The following is a 22,915-nucleotide window of genomic DNA, read 5'->3' as shown; positions in this document are numbered from 1 at the left end:
TCTTGATTTAAATAAAAATCCAACATTAGTCACTTTCACGAGCTATCTGAAAAGATGAATTACTTTAACAACTTGGCTGACACAAAAGGCCTACATGAAGCCACAAAGAGTAAGGGCCTGACTGGTTTAACCGCAGCGGTTGCGGTTGCGGAAGTTTGCGGATGCGGGTGGTTGCGGTTTCTAGCGGTTTTAAGAGATTTGTACGACTGGTTATGCGGTTAGAGATTTGTGCGTTTGCGGAATACTTATGACTGGTTAACTACCAAATGCAGCAGCAGTTAAATAATAAATTAACAATATTTACATTTTATACAATTATAAAAATATCAAAAATAATAATATTATAATAAATATAAAATTTATATTTAGAAAGTTATAGTTTAAATTTTTTAAAAATATAGAAAATATTTTTATTTTAAAGTTTTATAATATTAATTAAAATTTAATTGATATATTTTAGCATTTTTATAATTTCAGTTTAATTTTTTTATTGAAATTTTTTATTTTTGTATTTATATTGTTTTGGAAAAAAAAAAAAAAATTTATCCTCCCGCAAACGTCCGCAACCGCAAACGCTAGCTGGAACCAGCTTTTGAATTTATGAGGTTCAGAGCGATTTGGAGCGATTTGGAGCGGTTTAGAGCGGTTTGAACGATTGTTGCAAAACGCCAGCAACCGCTACCAACCGCAAAAGCTGCGTTTGCGGGTGGTAGCGGAAAAACCAGTGATACCCTAAGTGGAGTCGAAGCCAGCTTTCTCCTTCCTTTACCATAAGGTTTTATACCAAACCAATTAAAAATTTGGTGGCGTCATCTCCAGAGCGGCTTGGCCCACGAATCATGAGTCTTGTTATGCACTGACGTAAAAAAGACAAAAAAAAACATGTTTCTCGCGAATCAAAAACCATACAAAGCTTAAACGCGAAGAAGTTAATGTACCCGGACACGCACCGGTGTGATGCTCAGACAGTTTGGCTTCAGATCCTCTCTTCTCACTCCCGACTAAGCTCCACACAATCAGTAGCCTGGATCATCCCTCAAACCTGAGCTACTAGCCTACCATGGTCACGACCCAAAACAAATCGACTCAGCAAACTCAGAAACCGGTCCATGCATGCTCGGCTCCAAATATGAAAGAGTTATTATCATAGTTACATGGCTTTAAACTGTTGAATTTTTTTATTGAGATTAACATAAAAATGTTTATGGTCCCCTAAATTTCTGGTTGGATGGCGGTTTAAAGTATGAAAACCATTTTTTCCCTAAACCATTATACTGAATTTTTTTTGATGCATTTAAACTCGTATATAAATTTTGGCTCCTAAAGCTATTGTTTAATGAGTTTAGCACACAGGGCCAGCCTTGCGTGTAGTTGATCATTTCGTGGGGTCTCCGTTTTCTTAGTGATCTCTAGTTCTTGTGTTAATCAAAATGATAAAAAGGGCATGCTTCGATTCTCGTGTTTGGAATTTATTTGAATTCCTATTTGTTTTGGCACTGCTTTTGCAACATTGGAAGCTGCTGTTCTGTCAATTTGGATTTGTGCGATTTGGATATCCACTTTGTTCATGCCGGTACGGTCCCACGATAGCCTTTTACACCTTGCACTAATGCCCATGTCATCGATCAGTCCAAGTTTTCATCTTCAAGCCTTTTTCAGCTCGTTGACTCAAATAAGCATCTTCTAGTTTGTTCTTTAGAGAAGTGTTGATCTTAGGGTAAACATTGGCCTACGTTATTGATCTCTTATACGCACAAAATATTTTATATTTTCTCTAAAGATGAAGAGACTTTGTCTCAAGTTTAAGAGAATGGTCTGTTTTCAAAAAAAAAAAAAAGGTTTGAGAGAATAGTCTCAAGTTTCTTCTTCGGTTCCATTTGAAAATAGACTTTGATTCAGTAAAGCAAGCTAGTAAAATGAGTTCATATTATAAAACGAGTAAAGTAGCAGACATTGTTTTCATCTCGTGTATTGATTTGTTTAGTTTAATTAGTCTTTGCAAGTCTTAGATTTAGTTAATTAATATATCAAGGTTGAATATTCTTTGAAAGACTGAAATTGATGTGATTATTGTATTGTTTGGGTCAGATTATCCTTTCCTATGCCGAAAGTTAAAAGTAATTGAATGCATTTATGACTTAGACTTTTAGATCTTAATGACAGCGATATTACCTTAATTAATCAAATACTAGAGCATCATAAAGGAATAGATACTCAGAGCAGGATCTCATAAATACAACAATAATAAGTTTATCATACTAAATTAAATTAAATAATTATTTTAAGATGATAGAAAGGCAAATGTTAACTTTTTTTTTTTTTGCTTTAAAAATGTTATAACTTGTAAGAGTGTTTTACTCTTTTTGGTAAGTTCCTCAATAATAACCATTTATCTCTATCTCTATTTTCCTCTTTCGTTTCTTCATTTTTCTTTTTGTTTAATATTGTAGTATTTTCAGAGATAAACTAGCGTAACAGATATATTTTTCTAGTAGATATCTCCATGTAAAATGTGAATGTATCTGGCATTATATAACTACTATCCCATGTGAATTTTATTAGAAAAGAAAAGATCAGAGGGCTACTAATGCGGAGTGCACCATGCGAGGATGTTTGGTAAAATGTTTGCTTTCATTCACAATTTTGATCCAAACCCATTTTTTCCTGCATCTATTCTATTAAAACAGCAGTGTGACCCATTGATAAAAGGTTATGTCCAAATATTTATTCTTTAATATTAATAACAACTAACGTTTTTTAATTCAAATGTTGTATAAACACTTTCTACATTAATTATGCAGGATCCACTACTCCCTTTTTTTTATTAAACAAGACCCACTATTCCCTAAAAACTCTCGACTAAAAAAACTTACATGAGATAATATTGTGTACGTGGAACAGTTTTAAAATATATGAGTTTCCTATATGTAAAAAATCATATACGTATCAAAGGTGGGATTTGCTTATAAATAAAATCAAATATGATTCGGAAACATTTATTTAACCAAACAAATCTGTTTTTTTTTCAACATATTGTTGAAAACCTTACTTAAAACCCACCAAATTTATACTATTGAATTTCAAAATTAGTTACTGAAATATATAAAATATGGTCTATATTAAATATGATAAACAGTCAAATGATAATTACCTAATGATAATATATTCATCTTTTCTTAGAAATATTATTGTTTAGATGTATATTGTTTTTGTTAGGAGAATATCATATATGAATAATTTTAAGATGTTTATTTAAATTTCTAATGAATGGTCTAACATAGACTTATGTATGGTAGATAAAAAAAAATATGACTCTATTTTAATAGAGTTGAAAATTTATATTTGTTGAATTTTTTTTGATGATATTGTACAAATCATATATTAATGAATTATTTTTGTTTATTTATTTAAAATGCAACATCAATATTAATAGTTTAATTTTAAACATTAGTTTTATATGAATTATAAAAAAAGTTAGCTTCTTTGTTTAGAAATTTTTATTCTCAAAATGTTTTTATGTGAATAAATTAAATTATTTTTGTCATATTAAAATATTATTTTATTTGATATATTATTTTATTTAATATATTATATTTCAGTTTAATGTTTTTATTTTTACTAAAAATATCAACATAAAAAGTTACAACCAATAAAATATTATTTATTTTGTTTTATATAAAAAATTAATTTGATAATTTAAAAGGAATTGGGCTATACTTTTTTATTTCAAAATTAGTTACTGGAATATATAAAATATGGTCTATATTAAATATGTTAAACAGTCAAATGATAATTACCTAATGACAAAATATTTATCTTTTCTTAGAAATGTTATTGTTTAGATGTATATTGTTTTTGTTAGGAGAATATTATATATGAGTAATTTTAGAATGTTTAGTTAAATTTCTAATTAATGGTCTAACATAACCTTGTGTATGGTAGATAAAAAATAGGATTCTATTTTAATAGTGTAGATACAAATTATTATGTGTAATAACGATGTAACTACAATTATATACGAAATTAAATAATTTCAATTTTATAAAAAAAAAATTAATTTATTTAATGTATCTATTTAACTACTGTTTTATTACTAAACAAAATTGTAACAATACTTTGTTTTTTTTTTAATTACTGTTTTAAAATAAAGTACCATATTAATAAACTAAAAGGCTATGTCACAAATTTATAGTTTAACCCTATAATAAATTCAATACAATTATCAAAATACTTTACTAATCATTTTTTATAGAAAATTACGTAAATATGATCACATATAAAAACTCATATACGATTATAAAAAAATACATATATGATACAAGGAAAGACACAAGTACATACTTATGAAACTTGATTTATTTAATATACTTACAAAAATAATCTATTCTATTTAATTTATATCATACAAAAATATGATACAAACACACAAACATATAAATTATATTAGGCAAAATTTTTTAAAACAAAACATATACCCGCCCTCTCGAGGGCGGGTCAATATCTAGTCTTCACTTTATTCCTATATTTCTTTCCGTATCAAGTAATTGATATCCACCGTCCGATTTGGTAGATCACCTACACTTTACAGTTTTCACCAACTATACCCAATATGAATCGTTGATCTTTTACACACGGCTCATTTTAGTCTACGCTTTTATATAAATAAAAATAAAGTAAGACTTACTATGAACATATACTAACATTTATAATTATTCCTTCCAAAGTCTAACTCAACTTTTATATAAATACAGAAAATTCTCCCCAAAAAGTTTAATTGTTGTAGAAAAACTATCATGATCAAATTTTTTAATTGAATCATCTCTTTATAAATAGTAAGTGGATTTAACCAAGTAACCTTTATGACGTCAAAAAAAAAAAACAAGTAACCTTTATTTTTTCTCTAAATTATATAAATGTTATTTATCGTCTCATTTTAGTAATTCATCTGGATAAACAAATGAATATACTTTTACTATAAATATATACTAACCTATATAAATATTCTTTCCAAAGTCCAAATCAACTCTTATATAAATATAGAAAATTCCCCTCTAAAAGGGAAGATATTTCAGCAAAGTTAAAATTTGAAAACAAAAGGTTTAATTATTATTATTACAAAAACCAAAAATTAAAATATTGATAATAATAGAGATGTGTGTGTGGCGGCACGTGCCGGGCCTGCAACAGTAAAGCTAAAAAGCGTCCCGTCAAGACCGGGACTTCTTCTTCCCTAAACTCACGATCCAACGGCTACCCTTCTTCGCTTTTCCTAATCAACCGTCAGATCTTAATCTAACGGTCAATATTGAATCTAACTCCATTAAAATAAGCTCCAAAACTCACATCTCTCTCTCTCTCTCTCTCTCTCTCTCTCTCTCTTTCGATCTCTCTAAGCAAAGTGAGCTTGGCTTCGCCGTGAAAAAACGAAACCTCTCTCTTTCTCCTCCGTTTTGCGATGCTCGTCACGGTGGTGCGGTGGTGGTTTGGCCGGTGATCAGTGTCGGAAGATTTGGCCGGAGAGATGAGCCAATCTAAACTAACGAGGACTCAATCGTCGCTTCTCAGATCATCTCCGACGATTCGATCGTCGATTCACAGTCTCTCTTCGATCACTGAACGAGACTTCAGCGAAGCCTCTCGCAACGATCTCGAATCAGGCGAGAAAGAGGAGAAACAGAGGAGGAGCAAAAAACAGAGTAAATCAATTAACCGAACCGGTTTAATCCGAATCAAACCGGGTCTAACCTTCACACTCGCTTCCCTCAGCCTCGCATCTTTCTTACTCTTCGCCGTCTTCTTCTCTCAAACCGGTACATCGGAGAATCTCCTCCTCGGTTTAATCTTCCTCGCCGTCGCTCTCTTCTTCGCGTCGCGAAACATGGCGGTTATCAACCAAACCGTACTCGCAATCAAACAAACCAGCAAAAAATTAACTCTCCGAACCAAACCAAAACCGGTTCAATGGTACATCGGCGATTCGAAACCGGAACAAACCAAACCGGAAGAGTTCGTCAGAGAAGGAGTTCAGCTCTTCAGTAACGGAGATATCTACGAAGGAGAGTTTAATAGAGGAAGAAGCCAGGGAAGTGGAGTTTACTACTATTACGTTAACGGACGTTACGAAGGAGATTGGGTCAACGGAAGATACGACGGCTACGGAATCGAGTCTTGGTCCAAAGGAAGCAAGTACAAAGGACAGTACAAGCAAGGAACTAGACACGGCTACGGAGTTTACTGGTTTTACACCGGAGATTCTTACTCCGGCGAGTGGTTCAACGGTCAAAGCCACGGCTTTGGTGTTCAGACATGTGCTGATGGAAGCTCTTATGTCGGAGAGTTTAAGTTTGGTGTTAAACATGGACTTGGATCTTACCATTTCAGGTAATAATAAAGTTTGTGTCTTTTTTTTTTTTAATTACATGTACGGATCTCTCTGTTTTTTTTTTTTTTTTTTTGAGTTATGATTTGTTTTGTAGGAATGGTGATAAGTATGCAGGGGAGTATTATGGAGACAAGATTCATGGGTTTGGTGTTTACCATTTCGCTAATGGTCATTATTATGAAGGAGCTTGGCATGAAGGTCGTAAACAAGGCTATGGTACGTATGGGTTTAGAACCGGAGATGCAAAATGTGGTGAATGGGATGATGGTCATCTCGTTAACCGGCTTCCTCTAGAGACCGGACCGGTTCATAAAGCCGTTCAGGTAAATATTTATATATGATGAAACTTGAGGTTTGCCGTGTATTCAAAATGCTTTTGTTTTGGGTCTAAAGGGTAAAACTTTAGTAGCGTGACGACTAAGTGGCGCTTAAACTGATTTTTTACAAAAGTTATTTTGTTAATGAGCGATTTACTGCTTAGTCGATTTTTGGAACATTAAAATTTGACTATATTTAAAATTAACTGCAGAGTGCTCGAGAGATGGCGAGAAGAGGCGTGGATCAGAGACGGGTGGATGAGCACGTGATGCGAGCTGTAGCTGCGGCTAATAAAGCTGCTACGGCTGCGAGAGTTGCAGCTGTGAAAGCAGTTCAAAATCAGATGGATGGTAAACTTTGTGAACAATGAAAATGACAAAGTTAAAGATGACATTAACAAAGGGTGCCTTTTTTTTATTGTAGCCCTTGTGATCTTAAAACTATGAGAAGTTTTCTTTGTAACTAAGAATGTAAATGTAAATAGAAGAAGTCATGTTTCTGTTCATCTTTTTTTTTTGTACAAAACTTATGTGGTTGATTGATCTGAATCACTGACATGTAGATTTGTTTAGTTTGCTTGAAATCAATCTTCTTTTTTTTTGAAACACCTCTTGAAATCAATCTTCAAATCGAATCTATGTTTGGTTTCCTACTTGATTTGATCTCCTCTGTCTTAAGAAAAAACATGAATAAAATAAATCAATATATTATTATTATTATTACTATGACAAAAAGAGGAGGAAGATTCTTCGAGCCCAGACTTGTCAACGTAAGCTAGATTGTAGCCATATCAAGTAAAAACTCTCAAGGCAATGGATTTCTATGGCCTGAGTACTGTAAGTGGTCTGACCAAATTAGTTACCACATTTCAGAACTTCCAGGAAACTTCCTTTATATTATGCATGTATTAGGTGAACGTATTAAATATTTTATAGTAGCATTTATTATATTAACATGTACAAACTGTACCTTTATCACTTTAATGACTGCACCATCCAGATTACTGTTTCACAGTTTCAGTTGTTTTTTTTTGAAAAAATATTACTGTTTCAGTTGCATAACGATTGTAAAGTGTAATGTTAAAAAAAAAAAAAACGATTGTAAAGTGTAAACCTTATAAAAAAATAACAACTCCACTATTTTATTACCTACATTTATAATGAAAACGAAAAAAAATTAAAGCTTCTTGTTTATACATATGTATTTAATTATGTATAAAGTAAAATTATAGAATACTTATTTGGTTGACCAATTGAATAAATAGGTTAGTGATTTTGATATTACAGATAGAAAACAATTAAATAAGTAATAACATTCTTGAGTGTACGAGCCAATTCAATCTCAATGCGTCATCTTATGTACTCCGCTGATTTTTCAGTTAAAGCACAATCCAAATATACTGATAGCTCAGCATCTCGAGTCATTCATACTTTCAAGTTATATCCAATCTTATTTTGAATATGATCATACGAAAAACAAAATAAAGTTTAAATCTAATATTTATAACCAGCTCGTCGTCATGATATCAACATTGAAACTCAAATAATTAAATGTTTTTTCGCTTAAACTTGAAAATAAATAAATGTTAACCAAGCGCTCGTAGCTTGGTGGTAAAGGAGGTACAGCTGTACTGTCCGCCACCCGGGTTCGAGTCTTGACCACAACGGATTTAACATCCCTTCTGTTGGGGCGCTGGACCCCTTTCGGGGGATAGTTGGGAATGTGGCTGCCCAGATACCAGAGTTATCAAAAAATAAATAAATAAATAAATGTTGATTGCGGAAAAACGTCCAAAGCATACCTCGTTAGTATGGTTGAAGAAGCCATGCATGTGTCCTCATCATAACTATCGTTCGAGGATCTTAATTTTGTTTTAGATACATTATTATCCATTCTTTTATGTATGTATACATTTTTCAAGCTTTTATACATACATAAACATACCCTCTCTATTTTTTTGAAAAGGCTTACATAAACATACTTGATACGTTGGCAATGGCACGTTGTATTAGATGTCTCGAAATATTTAAAACTATATTATTAGATACTATATGGTAAATCGAATGATCGGTACGCGAAGGCATATATGTCATGGTAATCTTGCTTACATCAACAGTTTGACTGTGAATCTTTGGACATTCAAACCTTGGAAGTCTCCTCTCCAACAACTCAACATGCAAAATTCCTCTATAAACACAAAATCCTATATAAGAAAAAACTGTTGGTCCAATTTCCAATCTCTATAAACAGAAAAGGTACTGTGCCCTATAGATGAAAAATCAATTCGCATTAAAGATTACCCTACAAGGCTATAAGCTATGAGTCAAAAGCATTTATTGAAATTATTGAGATTTTTTACACATTATGACACGTAATTTAATTCTTTGATTCGTCGACTACAAATTAAGGCTGCAATATTCTTTCTATATTAATTAATGATCATTTTAAAAATTATAACCTTAAGTTTGTAATATTAATTAAAAAAATATCATACTTATAGGTTGATTGTTTCCAGTTTTTGAAGTAGTTTTTGGTTTTTGTTTTTCTAAAAACCATTTTCTAGACAATCAAACTTAAAAAAAAATAGATTCCCTATAATTTAGGGAAACTAGTTTTGTTCATATAACTATATTTTATAGAGAAATACCAAAATCCAAGTTTTTATGTTTTCTTCAAAATCTACCGACAGTTTTTCAAATTTTTTTGTAATTAACTTTTTGTTATATTTATGCTTTAATACAGGCAAAAAATAAAACAATAAATACTAGAAACAAATCAGATTTAGTAAAAAGCATATGTTTAATATATATAATACAAAAATAAATTTCAAATAAGAACATTTCTAAAACTTGTCAATAAAATTAACTTAAATCATACAATTGTATTAATATGAATTTTTATTTAATAAATTAAACTATGTACTATTTAAAAATACATAAATATGTTAATTTAAACTATGTACTATTTAAAAATACATAAATATGTTAATTTTGAAATTTGCATTGAAAGAGTATTAAGACCTTAATATTTTAATTTTGAAATTTGCATCGAAAAATACCACATCGAAAATTTTGAGATTAGTGGCTTAAATTTTTGTTACATCAAATATACAAATATTAATAAAAATATATGATTAAGAAGTCTCAACAAGAAATATTTATATTAAAATATACTATATATTTATGTCAATATCTTTGAAATATAATTATATACCTTATAAAATAAATATTTTTTATTTATTTACCATATATATATTGTAAATAAACAAAGAGGTATTGTTTTGATTTATGCGATTACTACAATTTCTTATATATTAATTGAGAAACAATTGATTACTCTAGCAAGTGTAAGATTTTATTAGCTGATATTGTTCGAAAAAATTACAAGAGTTCGATACAACTAGGATTCATTTAGAAGTTATTGAAATCACCTAGCGAGAACATGGATTGCACAACAAATTTGCTTTCCTAACCCTAAACCCTTTCTATTCGTCACAACACCGACATAGAATATTTGTAAGTGTTGATTGACAATCTGAAATGGTAACGTTTTTTAGAGTTCAGCCCATTATTATTTTTAAATGGGTCTAGAACTTTTTTTAATGATTAATTAAATGAGCCACATCATATTAAAATGTGCTTTGGTTTAAAATTTGTTGCATACCCAAAATAATATGAACCATCATCATTTTCGTTTAAAACTTGCCACAATAAAAATATAGGATTAGACAAAAAATCTGAATCCAAAAAACTGAACCAAAGCCGATCCAAAGAATAGTAATGAACTTTAACCAAAATTGGTTAGATATCCGAATGAGTTCAAAATTTTGTTATCTAGAGAATCCGAACCGAACGCGATCTAAATCGTAATATTTTAGCTATCTGAATATATCCAAACAAGATTTATACACTTAAATATATTAATTATTTTTAAATTTATTATCTAAAAGAATGCAAAAATATATAAGATATTTTTAAGTTGTCCAAAATACTTGGAAATATATACAAATATTACGTATTTTGAAACATCAAAAACTTTAAGGTTCACCATCCAATAAACACCACTAGGCTACCACGTTATGGTTATTATAAAGTTTATTAACCTTTCCGTTTCATAAATAATACTCTCTTCATTCCCGAAAGTTAAATTTTGTAGATTTATTTTTTGTTCTAAAATAAAGATTTTCTAAAATTTTAAGGTTCTTTTAGTAGTTAATGTTGATAAGTTATATACTTTTCAAAAACATTAAAAATACTTAAACTGGTTAAAACCTATTGGTTAATATTTATTGGAAAATCTATAGTAAAGTAAACAATAAATTTAACTGTACACATTCGTTACATTTTTAACATGCGCGAAATGGTAGGCTACGTCATGGTTTCATCGTCAGCTAGTGTTATTGAGGTAATGTTTTTTTTTCTAACTTTGGGACCTTGTCTGTGTGTTGACTTGTCTTGTACTAATTAGCAGTGGTTACATTTCTTTTAGGGTTCCTCTGGCCCTCTGGGATTAAGGTTTGTGTTCCAACGGTGGATGGAAGGAAAGTGGTCGAGATAACAGTGGAGTCATGGTTATTGGAAAAGGTGGCGAGTTTGAAGGAGAAGATAGGCAAGATGATTCAAATGCAAGCAAAGGAACTGAAGTTAAGGAGAAAATCAGGAGGGGTTTTAAAGGAGGACAAGTCACTTGCACATAACAATGTTGAAGCAGGAGAAATCCTCACACTGACTTGGCGCATTTCAAGGTGGAATTAGGGAAAATACAATGCAAGTCTCGTTTATTTACTAAAATATGTTTAAAACTTGTTTTTGATTTGGTAGGCAACTGTGTTTTGCCTCTGGTTTCTTGAAATGGTAGGCTATGTCATGGTTTCATCGACAGTTTTGACTGAAAAATGTTTGGACATTCAAACGTTGGAAGTCTCCTCTCTTAACTACCCAACATGCAAAATTCCTCTAAAAAAAACAGTTGGTACAATTTTTGGATGAATTTCTTCTTGAATGGCCGTTTGCAAGAGCTTGTTTCCATCGATATAGAACAATGAACGTCACAGACAAAAAAAAATAACATAAAAAAAAACACACAAAAAAAAAGCATAGGATCCAAAAGACTAATGAAATAACCCATAAATCAAAAACAAAAATACCAAAGCATTAAAATTATCTACTTGCAAGACAGTTAACCGGACGCTTTTCAAACCGTCAACTGGCTTTCCATCAATACAAAGCTGATTCAATCACACACTCAGTCACACTAGTATTCATATAATTAACAAAGACTAATGGTAATATATCACCTTCCACTAAACCAAGATTACAGAAGAGTAAGAAGCAAAAGAGATAAAAGACACAACGAGTGAGTGATAGCTAGTCAGGCAAGAAGCTATAGAGATACTCCCAGCTGGACCATTAGCTGGATAGCCAGGAATAGAACTGCTTGAAGCAACCGTAGGTCCTCTTGGTGCAGCTGCAACTGTGGAGGGTCCTTCACTAACAACACCATCAGACGCCGGTGCGGGTGAAGGTGTAGGTGAGGGTGAAGGTGCAAACATCAGCTCCTTTGGAACAGTATCAGGTGGAGCTATAAGGGGAGCCAATTGTGGAGGTCCTGCAAAGACAAAAAATTTTTTCCATTAAAGTGGGTTCTCATTCTTATACGAAAGATGTGTCAGTGTACTAACCAGGACATCGAGGTTGTAGAGACCTGGATAGCGTGGTCAAGATAGTGCCATTGGCGAAACCATTGTAAGTACAAGTGGTGAGTTTACAACCAGCACTAGTCTCCTGCGAAGTGATGTTCCCTAGCATGAACTTGCTGTTTCTACATTGCATACTAGAGCAAGAGACTTCCAAAGAAGCAGGCTCACAGTACATACTGCAAAACCATCAGCTCAGTTTTAGCTAAACTCGACTTTAAAAACAAAAAGAAGTCAATCGGTATTATTAAGTACCTGCGGCTTCCGAGTGCACAGCTGCATTGTACACAGTGGTCTGCGGTGAGAGCGTAGCTTCCGTTTGGAATGATCAGTCCGTAATCCGTAGCGTATTTGGGGAAGTTTGAACCACAAGCTGTGACGATTTTAATACAAAACAACAAAACATTCTAAGTAGTTACATGTCACTTGAAATACAAAACTCATATAACAAGATTAGGACTTTACATCTCTTATGCCACTGAAGATGACTTTTCTAATCAGAGCGTTTTTACATACAAACCAACAAAACATTTTCAACACTCAAAGTAGTTACGTATATGTCTGAATGCAAATTCATATAGAAAGATTGAGACTTTACACATCTCATGCCACTGAAAATGACTTAGAGAGAGTGCGTGGATCTTATCTAGCAATGGGACAGCAAGGATAGAAAACAGCAAAACATCCAACACTCTTTAAGTAGAACCACCACAAGCTGTGATGATTTAGGACAAAAATAACAATACACTCTACAATGTACATGTCACTGAACTACAAACTTCTATATAGACTTCACACCTCTTATGCCACTGAAGTTGACTTCAGAGCGTTTCATTACAAAACAACAAAACATTCAACACTCGTAACTAGTTACTTATGTCTGAAGATTAAGACTTTAACACCTCTCATGCCACTAAAGATGACTTCAGAACGTTCTAACCAAACAAAGGGAGAGAGTGATAGACCCTTTATTACAAAACAACAAAACATTCAACACTTTTAACTAGTTTACTACTTATGTCTGAACACAAACTCCTATTAAAAAAAAAAGATTGAGACTTTAAAACCTCTTACCTAGCAATGGGACAGCGAGGATATCACCAGGGTTAATATCAGGAGCTCCCATGGCATTCACATTCGTCAAATCCGCAACAGTAGTCGAGAACCTCCTCGCAATCCCACCCATCGTGTCCACACCTCTCACAACATAAGACAGATAAACCGCCGGGAGAGACTCATCCGTCCCATTGAAGCAAGCGCACGGCAAAGGAATCACAAGGCTCGTCCCAACATCAAGAGACTCGATATCCGGATTGGCCACCTGAATCTGCTCGGGGGAGACGAGACCGCCGTAAACGGAGCCGGCGATGGAGTCGAGCGTGTCGGAGGTGCGGGTCTTGTAACGAGTGGAGGTGGATTTTCGGATGCCGTCGACGCAGGAGCAGGTGATGGGGATCTTGAGGAAGAGGTGGGAAGGGAGGACGTGGTTCTCGACGTCGGGGTAGGAGGTGGAGATGGAGTTGGAGAGGAGGATGGAGACTGGGTCGGCTTGGAAGAGGGAAGCGAGCTCTGTGACTTTGAGGTCGGTGTAGAGTGTGTAGCCGAGGAAGGAGTTGCACGTGGAGCTTGTGGAGCAGGGCTCTATTGTTGATTTTGAAGTGGCCGTTGATGCTAAGGTGGAAGCTAGGATTAGAAACAGGAGTATGGGTTTTTCTGGGTTCTTCATGTTTTTAAGCTTTCTTCTTCCTCTTTAAGTGAGAGAGAGAGTAAAGGTTTAAGCTTTTCTGAAATAGTTGAGAGCTGGAGTGAGAAATGAGCAGCAGACAAAAGACAACGGTAGCTTAGTGATGTTGCAGGTGACATATTTTTCGGTATGACGGTTTTGTCCCTCTTTAGTCTTTTGTGTATCTATCCGTTCGGTTTGACCCCACCGGAATGATTTACCGGTATTACGATCAACAGAGATTAAATTGTAGTCGATAGAATCATAGAAGTAGAACTACAAGTTATCTTCCTTTTTATTAATGTGATAATTTGGTTAACTACAGATTATCTACCGATTTGGTTCACAGAGTCGATATAAATCTGTATAAATCGATGATAAAAAAAAGTTATTTTCTTACGTGATAAATTATATTATCAAACTTCGTAAACATCATTTCAATTGTGTATTGCTGGTTACTTTTAAAACGATATAATGAACAAAAAATAGATTTTTGAAAGAAAGATTAAAAAAGGATGAAAAACTGAATTGTTAGTAAGATAGTGAATTAGAGAGTATCATTCACTCTACAAATTCATTTAATTTTCTGATATATGAAACAAAAAGAACAAAACTGAAGAAAGATTGTTTTATTTAAAAAAAAAAATGAAATTCCTTTTAATATTGTTTGTCACACTTAGCTAATTTTATTTTGGAATTTAATAAAGTGATGTATTCCAAATAAATGTATGTAAACATTTCCACCGAAATCGGTTAAAGAAATTAGGAATAATCTGGTAAATTAAGAATCTGAATAGATGTCCAGTTAATAAAACCCACTTGCCTCTTTTATTTCACGAACGAGCAGAGGTATAAAGCTAAAGAGATTATCGCAATGTTAAACATTAAAATAGCTGGAAAAATAGCTGAACTATTATTGATCCAAACAAGGTCATAAGATTAGCGGAAAAAAGGAAAACAAAATCTTCTTCCCTCCCAAAATCAGATATTACAGTTAATCTTTTTGAACCTTTGGAACGTTATATCTTTTATTAGTTTTTACCAAGATTCCCAAATCAACACTAGAAACCCTAGATTCTCTACCCTAACTTTGATCTCTCTCAGACGGGATTGGTGCGACGATGATCCAGACTCCACGGAGGAATGTCCTTCGGAAATTGGTGCAGTCGATGATGCTCCCGCATAAACCAGAGGAGGTTGTTGAGTCCAATAGAGATCGGAAGTGCGATGCTGGGGAGAAAGAGGAAGGCGAAGCAGGAGATGGTGGTTTTTTTGTAGCAGTCAAGGGAAGAAGACGAGGAAACATAGGACTCCTAAGAGCATCTCCAATGTATTACCCCATTTTTTACTCCAAAATGGTGCAACACCAAAATAGAGTAAGGTTTTACTTCAATGTATTACTCCATTTTCTACTCCAAAAATAATATTTCTTAAATAATTTCATTTTTATTTTATTAAAAATTGCAAATAAAATCTTATACTTATAAAAATTTACCAATTAACCCCAATTATTTTATGTTCACGATAATAATTAAAATATAAATTATTTGAATTAAATATTTATTATTAAAAAGTACAAGAAATCATTAAAAAAGACAACATATATATAGGTTCAACAATGAGCATTAGAATATTTTTCCCACAAATGATCAACTAATGCATTTCGTAATGAAAAATGAGCTTCTTTATTTTTGATATTCCTAAATCGAGCAAGAAAATTTTGAAATCGGACATTTTCATCTTCTGCAATTTCAATATCTGGAGGTGGAGCTTCTCTTTCAAGTTCAATTGGTGCATCAAGTTCACGCTCATTTTCATCTTCTGCAATTTCATGTTATTGAATCATTTTAAATATTATTTAAGTAAAAAATAGAAACATTAAAGATTCAAAGGATCATTTTATAAATAAAAAAAGTTCAACTCCAAAATGGAGTAATGGGTAAGATTACTCCATAAATGGAGTAACCCTAGCCATTACTCCATTTTTAACTCCAAAATGGAGTGGGGTTGGAGAAGATTTTACTCCATAATGATGTTTGGAGTTGAAAATGGAGTAGGGTTGGAGATGCCCTAAGAAGACCGGAGCTTCCAACAAGGTCAAATAACGAAATGCTTTAACTTTAACATTTCTGTATTTTCTAAGGCTTTGAGTTTAGTAGTTGGAATAATTTAGTTGAAGACTCTGCTATAATGTTTGATTGCTTTGGAGAAGATTATGTAAATGTTGTTTCTCTTTGTTTCTCCCAACGAAGATGGCTAAAGGAAAGTCGCCTCGTAAATCAACGCCTAAGAAAAATGCAACTAAGAACGGGATTGTAGCTACTGCTGATGATCACATTAATGTCTCACCTTCACTTCCCAATTTGCGGCTGGAGGCAAAACTAAGAGCTGAGGTAAGTAAAACCATTATTAGAATTATGCATAAATATGAAGTAGCATCAAACGAGGTTACAAGTTACCTATTAGGAGTCTAAGTGGTCACAAGTTCAAATTCTGTTGGGAAGGGTCTCTGCTCTTCAAAAGATAGTTAGTTTAACATGGTTTGGGCCTTAACAAGTATCATCAAACACTTGGACGAGATTTGGTGTGAGGTTTGGTCTTATATGTAAATTGAGTTTGAAGTTTGTGCATTTGTTGGTTTCTTTGTTTGATCAGGAAGATTCGCGGATGTCTGCTGGGAAGCAACTACATCCCTTTTTCTCGTCTTAGAAAGGAGGTAAGAAGAATCAAGAAGCAATTGTAGCGGAGAATGGTGGTTGTCAGGATCAAGGGAAAGATAAAATTGTCACCATCGGTCCTATCCATGTATTTGAAAGCCTTCCATGAATATGCTTCATACATAGGGCATATTTCAAGAGCTAATCCTTCTAATTTATCTGGAGCCATGGAGAATAGCAGACGTCGAAGGTGAGTACCAATTAGTTAACCCTTATTTCAGAGTATGATTGACCTCTCTCTCCTAATCTTCATGTCTCCTCGTTTCAGGTCAAAAGAATCTCGACATTATCTGTCAATGGATCTTTCCTCTGAAGATATTGCATTCTTGGGTCAACAAAACACATATAGAAGAGAAGAGATGAATAACTAAACCAATTTCAGTTGTATAGAAGTTAGAAAAGCTCCACACTTCAAAGAGTTTTAAACGTGTTTGCTCACCAATAAGTTAGCAGAGATTAGAGCTTTAGGCATGACCTTATTGCATAGTTTCTTCATTTATAACATATACACATATAAAATTCATAAAAAGAAAGAAAGAAACACCAATTGTTGTATTTGATAAATTAAAGATTCTACATATCATATAATAGAATACTTCTAGATTAATGATATATACACTTAAAAACGTTGTGACGTGCAAGTGAATGGCAATGTACTAATTTTCAGTTTTCTACTCTTTTAGGTCCTATAAGTGGTCAATAACATAAGAAGACTACATCTAAAACTTATCCTTAGAGCACCTCCAACCATAAGAAACCATATAAGTTTCTAAAATATATATATTAGTATTATAGTTAGTCAATCATACTTTTTTAAAAATCAATAAAAACACTATTTTTTACATGATGACATGTGTATTTTTAAGTTACTAATAGTTTCTAAAAACCTCTAAGTTTAGAACTTTTTGTGTTTTCTCTCCTAATTTTATTATTCATTCTTTTTTCTTAAATAGTTAGAACCCTTCATAATACTCATTGTTGGAGGTGCTCTTAGATGTTTTGTCCATGGCATTTCCTATATTCCAATTATCACAAGTTCAGTATTATTGTTATAAAATTTTAAAATATTAAGAAACTTTAACCTCTTGTAATTCACGCCTTCACGGTAGTGAAACAAATTTTTGTTGCTCCTCGCATTGCAAGAAAGTTATCTGATTGGTCAAGATAATAAGCCCAATTGCTCATTTAGTCACATATGGCAGGAAGATGACGTTCAAATTGGTTACACTAATCAATAAAATTTTTTAAAATGTTAATACCATTGGAGATGTAAAAAACAAATAAAAAGCATATTTACCCTCTCACAAGGATCAATGTGCATGTAGATATCATAATACTCCTTCTGATACTCTTTCAGAAGCCAATAAACACCAAAAAGATCCCTCAACTTTATTGTAGCTCTTTCGATTTCATAGGACTTTCTAGATCCATTACCGTAAATCTTTTGATCTGTCTTATCAATTGAATAGAGTTGCCATCCGTAAGTAGTTCTACGACTGAAACAAAACATAATTCAATTAGTCAACTTAACAAGCAAGTTATGACAAAGTTCCAAATACATTTATTATCAGTACTCACTTAGATCTAGTACCCGGAGTAACAAGTATTCTATTGAACACTACTTTGGTCACGGTAGTTATGGTTTGTCATGGATTGAAAAGCGTCAGTGTAGAATTTGACACCAAGAAGTACATATGAAGGTTCTAGAGGAATATAGTGCATTGTCTTCTAAGTGTCCTGACATGTTTAACAAGAAAGACAAAGGTTTTTCTATGGATCATTTAACAGATTTGAATGCAAATCAAGAGATCGAGAAATGAATAACATCGTTATGAAGGATAATGACGTAGATAATATGTGATTCAAGAGAAAAATCATGAAATAAAAGCAAAACCTAACATGATTGCTTGTGGAGTATACTCATGATCATAAAGGATATCACCCAATTTGAGAGTTGCCATTGAAAATAAAAAAAACAGATCGATAATAAATATTTTTTTAAAAAAACTTAAAAACGATTAGATAGAACATCATAATGGAATTGAAAACAAAGCCAAAACTATTAGTGCATTAATACATTATTAAATTTTGATCAGTAATGCATTATTTTTTGTGCACAAAAAATACATTTTTTTGGAATCAACAATTTTTCTTTTTTGAATATATAAACCAACTATTTCTCATAAATTTTAACCAATAAAATTTCAATAACCACATTTATCTTTCTTGAAATTTACAATTTACCATTAAATATTGTATTGAAAATGTTTAAATGTATATTTTTGAAATATTTTTTTTTAAATGTAAATCTTTTCAAAACTGAGGGAGTATGTTTCTATTATGATTTGACCTTATACTTAGTACTCCCTTTTGGTATTTCTTCTTTAAATTGCTTTGCTCTTTTTTTTTTGGTTGTTGCCACTTTTGCATTGTATTATTCATTGAATGATATTAATAATCGTTTTGATCTATGGTAATAGTTTTTGATTTTGTAACTTTTAACTCATAAGCACTGCTAGTAATTTATTGTTTCCTCAAAGCATAACAATTTCATTACATAAACATATAAAACGATTCATAACCATTGTTCTACAAATCTAATCCATACTTTTGTTTCATCATTTCCTCAAATAATCTATTACTTTTGCTTCCCCCAATACTTTATATGCCCCCAATAAGGCATTGTAAAGGAGATCCATCATCCAGATTTCTTGTGGAGTGGGATCCCAAGCGAACTTTTCACTGATTCCAAGTCTCTTCTTGTTCATAGATTTCTTGCGGTTTGGAAATGCTTAACCAGTTGACGAAATGAGTCTGCTATGTTACTGTGAATCAAGGCGAGCTGTGGAGAAACAACAAGATTGTTGGGGTTGGGCAGACAAATTTCCTCAAGAACAAGGGGGCATTGTACTCAACACTTTTCTTCCAAACAACCAACTCGGGAACGTCAATCATTGTCGGATTGATGAATAAATTCACAACTAATGACTGTCGAAAAGAATTAATTCTGTCCAACTGTTAAAGAAAGAGAAAAAAAGAACACACAAAATATATACACTACTTCATCAAATATGGGACGTAGAGATTGATGATTTGTAAATAGAACAATGTTTTCAGATCATACAAAACCTGAGATTTCTTATCTGTGACATTTCATGTATTTCAATTATCACAATTTCATTATTATTGTTATTTTTTTTTAAAACATATAAATAAACTTTAGCCTCTTGTAGTTGGCGGTAGAGGAGCACAATTTTCTTTGCTTCTAGATCTCGAAGAAATAAATCTGGTTTATCAAGATAAGAAGCCTATTGCTTCATTTCATCACATGTGGCAGGAAGATGACGTTCAAGGTTACACTAATGCCTGTAGACATCAGAGTACTCCTTCTTATACTTTGTCAAAAGCCATGAGATACCATAAGGATCCCGCATCTTTACTGTAGATCTTTGTTTTTCTACAGGGTTTTCTAAAACCATATCCGTAAATCTTGCGTCTTGTCTTATCATACGAAGAGAGTTGAGATCCGTAAGAAGTTTTATTACCAATGAACTGTAAAACAAAACATAATTCAATCAATTAACTTAACAAGAGTTATGAAAAATTTCAAAATACAATTTGTTTTATTAATACTCACTTGGATAGAGTAGCCGGAGTAACAAGTACATAGGAGTCGTAGATCTTCAACTGAACACTACCTTGGTCATGGTAGTTATAGACTGTCGTGGCTTGAAAAACTTCAGTGTAGAAGTCAACAACATGTGTTACGTAGGCGTGTTCTAGAATAATATAGTGTATTGCTCCGTCAGCGCAAGACATGCTGAATAAAAGGACAAACCTTTTACTATGAGATTGAAATGTAAATCAAGATATCGAGAAATGAATGAAAAAATCAAATCTACAACACTGTTATAATAGCTAATGACATAGACAATAGCTAATTAAAGACAGAAAAAAATGAAACAAATAGCTAACCTGATTGATAGTGGAAGATAATCTATATGTCTCTTTTCTCTCTCGCGGTGCAATAGATACTGATTTTAGAAAACCTAATCTAAAGGTGAGAAGAGAAAAATCAGTGAAATGAGCCGATATCGGTGCCGAATACAACTTTAATATGACGCCTTATCCAACCTCAAGGAGAGCAAAAATGATATCACCCTATTTTGTGAATTGCCACAGAATTCTTTTTTAAAAAACGGATCGATCGATAGCTGGTTCTCTCTCAGGCACGGAGTCCAAGGCAGCCGCACAGCTTGCATCTCCGCCAGAATGAAGGTCTCTTTCCGGTGCAGCTCCTCCTGTCCTAATCACGAGCCTCTCTTCCGCTGCTGATGACGTTTCGCTCACCATCCCGAAGCTCTCCCTCTTCTCCTCCAATGGGTTCCTCTGCAACTGTCCCGTTTGGTTCTCCTCCCCTGCCGCCTGAACCACCAGATCCGGATCTTGTCGTGGTGTTTCCGATAAATCCTCCAGACCCTCCACCGGTCCTGCTGGTTTGTCCCTTTCTCCGCCAGTTCTCGCCGTCTTACACCGCTCCTCTCAATCAAAAGGAAATCGAATCTCTTATGCCATGGGATCTCTGCTTTTCAACCGGTTGCTTGCTCAAGCCTCTCTGCCCAGACGTCGATGTGCTATCCACGCAGCCTGCTCTGCTGCATCTTTCGTTGGCTGGAATTTCTCCCTCCGGAGCTCTCAACTCTGGCCTGAGTTACTCCTCCTTTCGACATTATCCCGTTTCAAAGCCGATAATTATTACCTCTTGTGTGGAACATGTTTTGTTAAAGTCAGCCTTAAGGGCATCAACGATTTATCATCAAGAGTCGTGTGTGGTTTCCTTATCTGTTGCAAGATTATTGGTATCAATAGCTGAGTGCAAGCTGACTTCCCTTCATTACTCATCTCTTCAAAGTCTTGAGGACTGGGCTTGGAAGGTTGAAATATTGGTGGTGATTTTCTCTCTGTTGGCAGCTCTTAATACCGCAATGCAGCATTTTGAAGTGGAGCTCTCTACTGCTTTATGCAGTTCTCAGTCAAGGCCTATCTTCTCTTGCTTCAAGCTCTCGCAAGGTATGGTGTTTTTAATTTGCTGGAGTGAGTCACGATTGTTCGATCCTTGCCTCCTAGTAGATCTTAGTTATCTCAATACGAACCCCATTTTAATTCGGAATGAAGAGGTAATGCTATCCTGGATTAGCTCTGTACCTCTTTTTGAGGATGTTACACTCCCTTTGAGTTTCAGGTTGAAGCTCTCTTTACCTCAGTATGAGGAAGTTACTCGTTGTGATACTACTTTGTTACCTCAGTGTGAGGATTTTATTTGGACTGCTGTCTCTGTGGACATGGTTTCACTTATCTCAGGCGTGTTTAGGCTATGGTGGTTCTCCTCACAGCTCTCAGTCTCTTCAAAGAGGTGTTTGGTCGCCTTTGAGCTTGTAGCTGGGTCTTTCCCAATTGGTTACTTTCAGATTTGCCCGGCAAAGGGAATGTGGATGCAAGGCCGTGTCCTCCATCGCTTATTGAGTAGAGTGGGCTCTGGACACGTCGTCAAAGCGGTGATGATTCACAAAGCCTCTCAACCAGCAATATCAACTGGACTCTCAAGACTTCAGATTCTTCCGGACTCAATCGTCCCCTTCTGTTCCCTGCGCTTAGGGATGGACTTGAATGAGATTACAGGTTTCTTGAGCTTCAAAAACCTTGTTCCTCTCTTCACTCCGTTATCATGTGTTTATAATCTACGCACAGCATTATGTTTAGCTGTTGCTTTTGCAAAGGGTGTTGTACCCAGACTTTGTATTTCAAGTACTCTGCTTTGAGTTGGATATGAAATAAAATTGTTGACAAAAAAAAAAAAACGGATCGATAATAAATATATTTTAAAAGACCTCAAAACGATTAGGTAAAACATCACAATAAAATTGAAACAAAGCCAAAACAATTAGTGCATTAATGTATTATTAATTTTTGATCATCAATGCATTATTTTTTGTGCACAAAAAAATAATTTTTTTTGGAATCACCTATTTCTTTCCTTTTTTGAATATATGAATCAACTATTTCTCATAACTTTTAACCAA

At 33.5% G+C, this 22,915-nt stretch overlaps 3 protein-coding genes and 1 non-coding gene across 4 annotated transcripts; 3 read left to right on the top strand and 1 right to left on the bottom strand.

Moving 5' to 3' along the window:
- The first annotated feature begins 5,344 nt into the window (after window positions 1-5,344).
- Window positions 5,345-7,269, top strand: LOC103853087 (junctophilin-1). The gene is made up of 3 exons (XM_009129993.2): window positions 5,345-6,381; window positions 6,477-6,705; window positions 6,912-7,269. Exons 1-3 carry the CDS (start codon window positions 5,522-5,524, stop codon window positions 7,068-7,070), a joined length of 1,248 nt encoding a protein of 415 aa, XP_009128241.1. The 5' UTR covers window positions 5,345-5,521; the 3' UTR covers window positions 7,071-7,269.
- A 4,478-nt stretch (window positions 7,270-11,747) lies between these two features.
- Window positions 11,748-16,067, bottom strand: LOC103853085 (lysM domain-containing GPI-anchored protein 3). The gene is made up of 4 exons (XM_009129992.3): window positions 13,470-16,067; window positions 12,651-12,768; window positions 12,381-12,574; window positions 11,748-12,307 (listed from the first exon to the last, which is right to left on the bottom strand). Exons 1-4 carry the CDS (start codon window positions 14,119-14,121, stop codon window positions 12,003-12,005), a joined length of 1,269 nt encoding a protein of 422 aa, XP_009128240.1. The 5' UTR covers window positions 14,122-16,067; the 3' UTR covers window positions 11,748-12,002.
- A 122-nt stretch (window positions 16,068-16,189) lies between these two features.
- LOC103853084 lies at window positions 16,190-18,809 on the top strand. Its single transcript, XR_004455077.1, has 3 exons — window positions 16,190-16,511; window positions 16,774-17,025; window positions 17,104-18,809. It is a non-coding gene; the product is annotated as an uncharacterized LOC103853084 (transcript).
- A 1,316-nt stretch (window positions 18,810-20,125) lies between these two features.
- Window positions 20,126-22,693, top strand: LOC117131747. Its single transcript, XM_033284159.1, has 2 exons — window positions 20,126-21,905; window positions 22,207-22,693. The coding sequence occupies exons 1-2, from the start codon at window positions 21,170-21,172 to the stop codon at window positions 22,272-22,274; spliced, it is 804 nt and encodes a 267-aa protein (XP_033140050.1). The 5' UTR covers window positions 20,126-21,169; the 3' UTR covers window positions 22,275-22,693.
- Window positions 22,694-22,915: the final 222 nt, after the last annotated feature.

This window comes from Brassica rapa, chromosome A02, assembly GCF_000309985.2.
Source record: "Brassica rapa cultivar Chiifu-401-42 chromosome A02, CAAS_Brap_v3.01, whole genome shotgun sequence".
NCBI lineage: Eukaryota > Viridiplantae > Streptophyta > Magnoliopsida > Brassicales > Brassicaceae > Brassica > Brassica rapa.
Note: the sequence above shows the minus strand (reverse complement) of the source record. Positions and strands in the feature narration are given on the sequence as shown.

Coding starts and splice junctions, on each gene's coding strand:
- LOC103853085 (XM_009129992.3), bottom strand. CDS start 14,121: ATGAAGAACCCAGAAAAACCCATACTCCTGTTTCTAATCCTAGCTTCC. Junction 12,575..12,650: donor TGTGCACTCGGAAGCCGCAG/GTACTTAATAAT, acceptor ATGGTTTTGCAG/TATGTACTGTGAGCCTGCTT. Junction 12,308..12,380: donor TCTACAACCTCGATGTCCTG/GTTAGTACACTG, acceptor TTGTCTTTGCAG/GACCTCCACAATTGGCTCCC.
- LOC103853087 (XM_009129993.2), top strand. CDS start 5,522: ATGAGCCAATCTAAACTAACGAGGACTCAATCGTCGCTTCTCAGATCA. Junction 6,382..6,476: donor CTTGGATCTTACCATTTCAG/GTAATAATAAAG, acceptor TTTGTTTTGTAG/GAATGGTGATAAGTATGCAG. Junction 6,706..6,911: donor CGGTTCATAAAGCCGTTCAG/GTAAATATTTAT, acceptor AATTAACTGCAG/AGTGCTCGAGAGATGGCGAG.
- LOC117131747 (XM_033284159.1), top strand. CDS start 21,170: ATGACGTTTCGCTCACCATCCCGAAGCTCTCCCTCTTCTCCTCCAATG. Junction 21,906..22,206: donor TTGCTTCAAGCTCTCGCAAG/GTATGGTGTTTT, acceptor AGGCGTGTTTAG/GCTATGGTGGTTCTCCTCAC.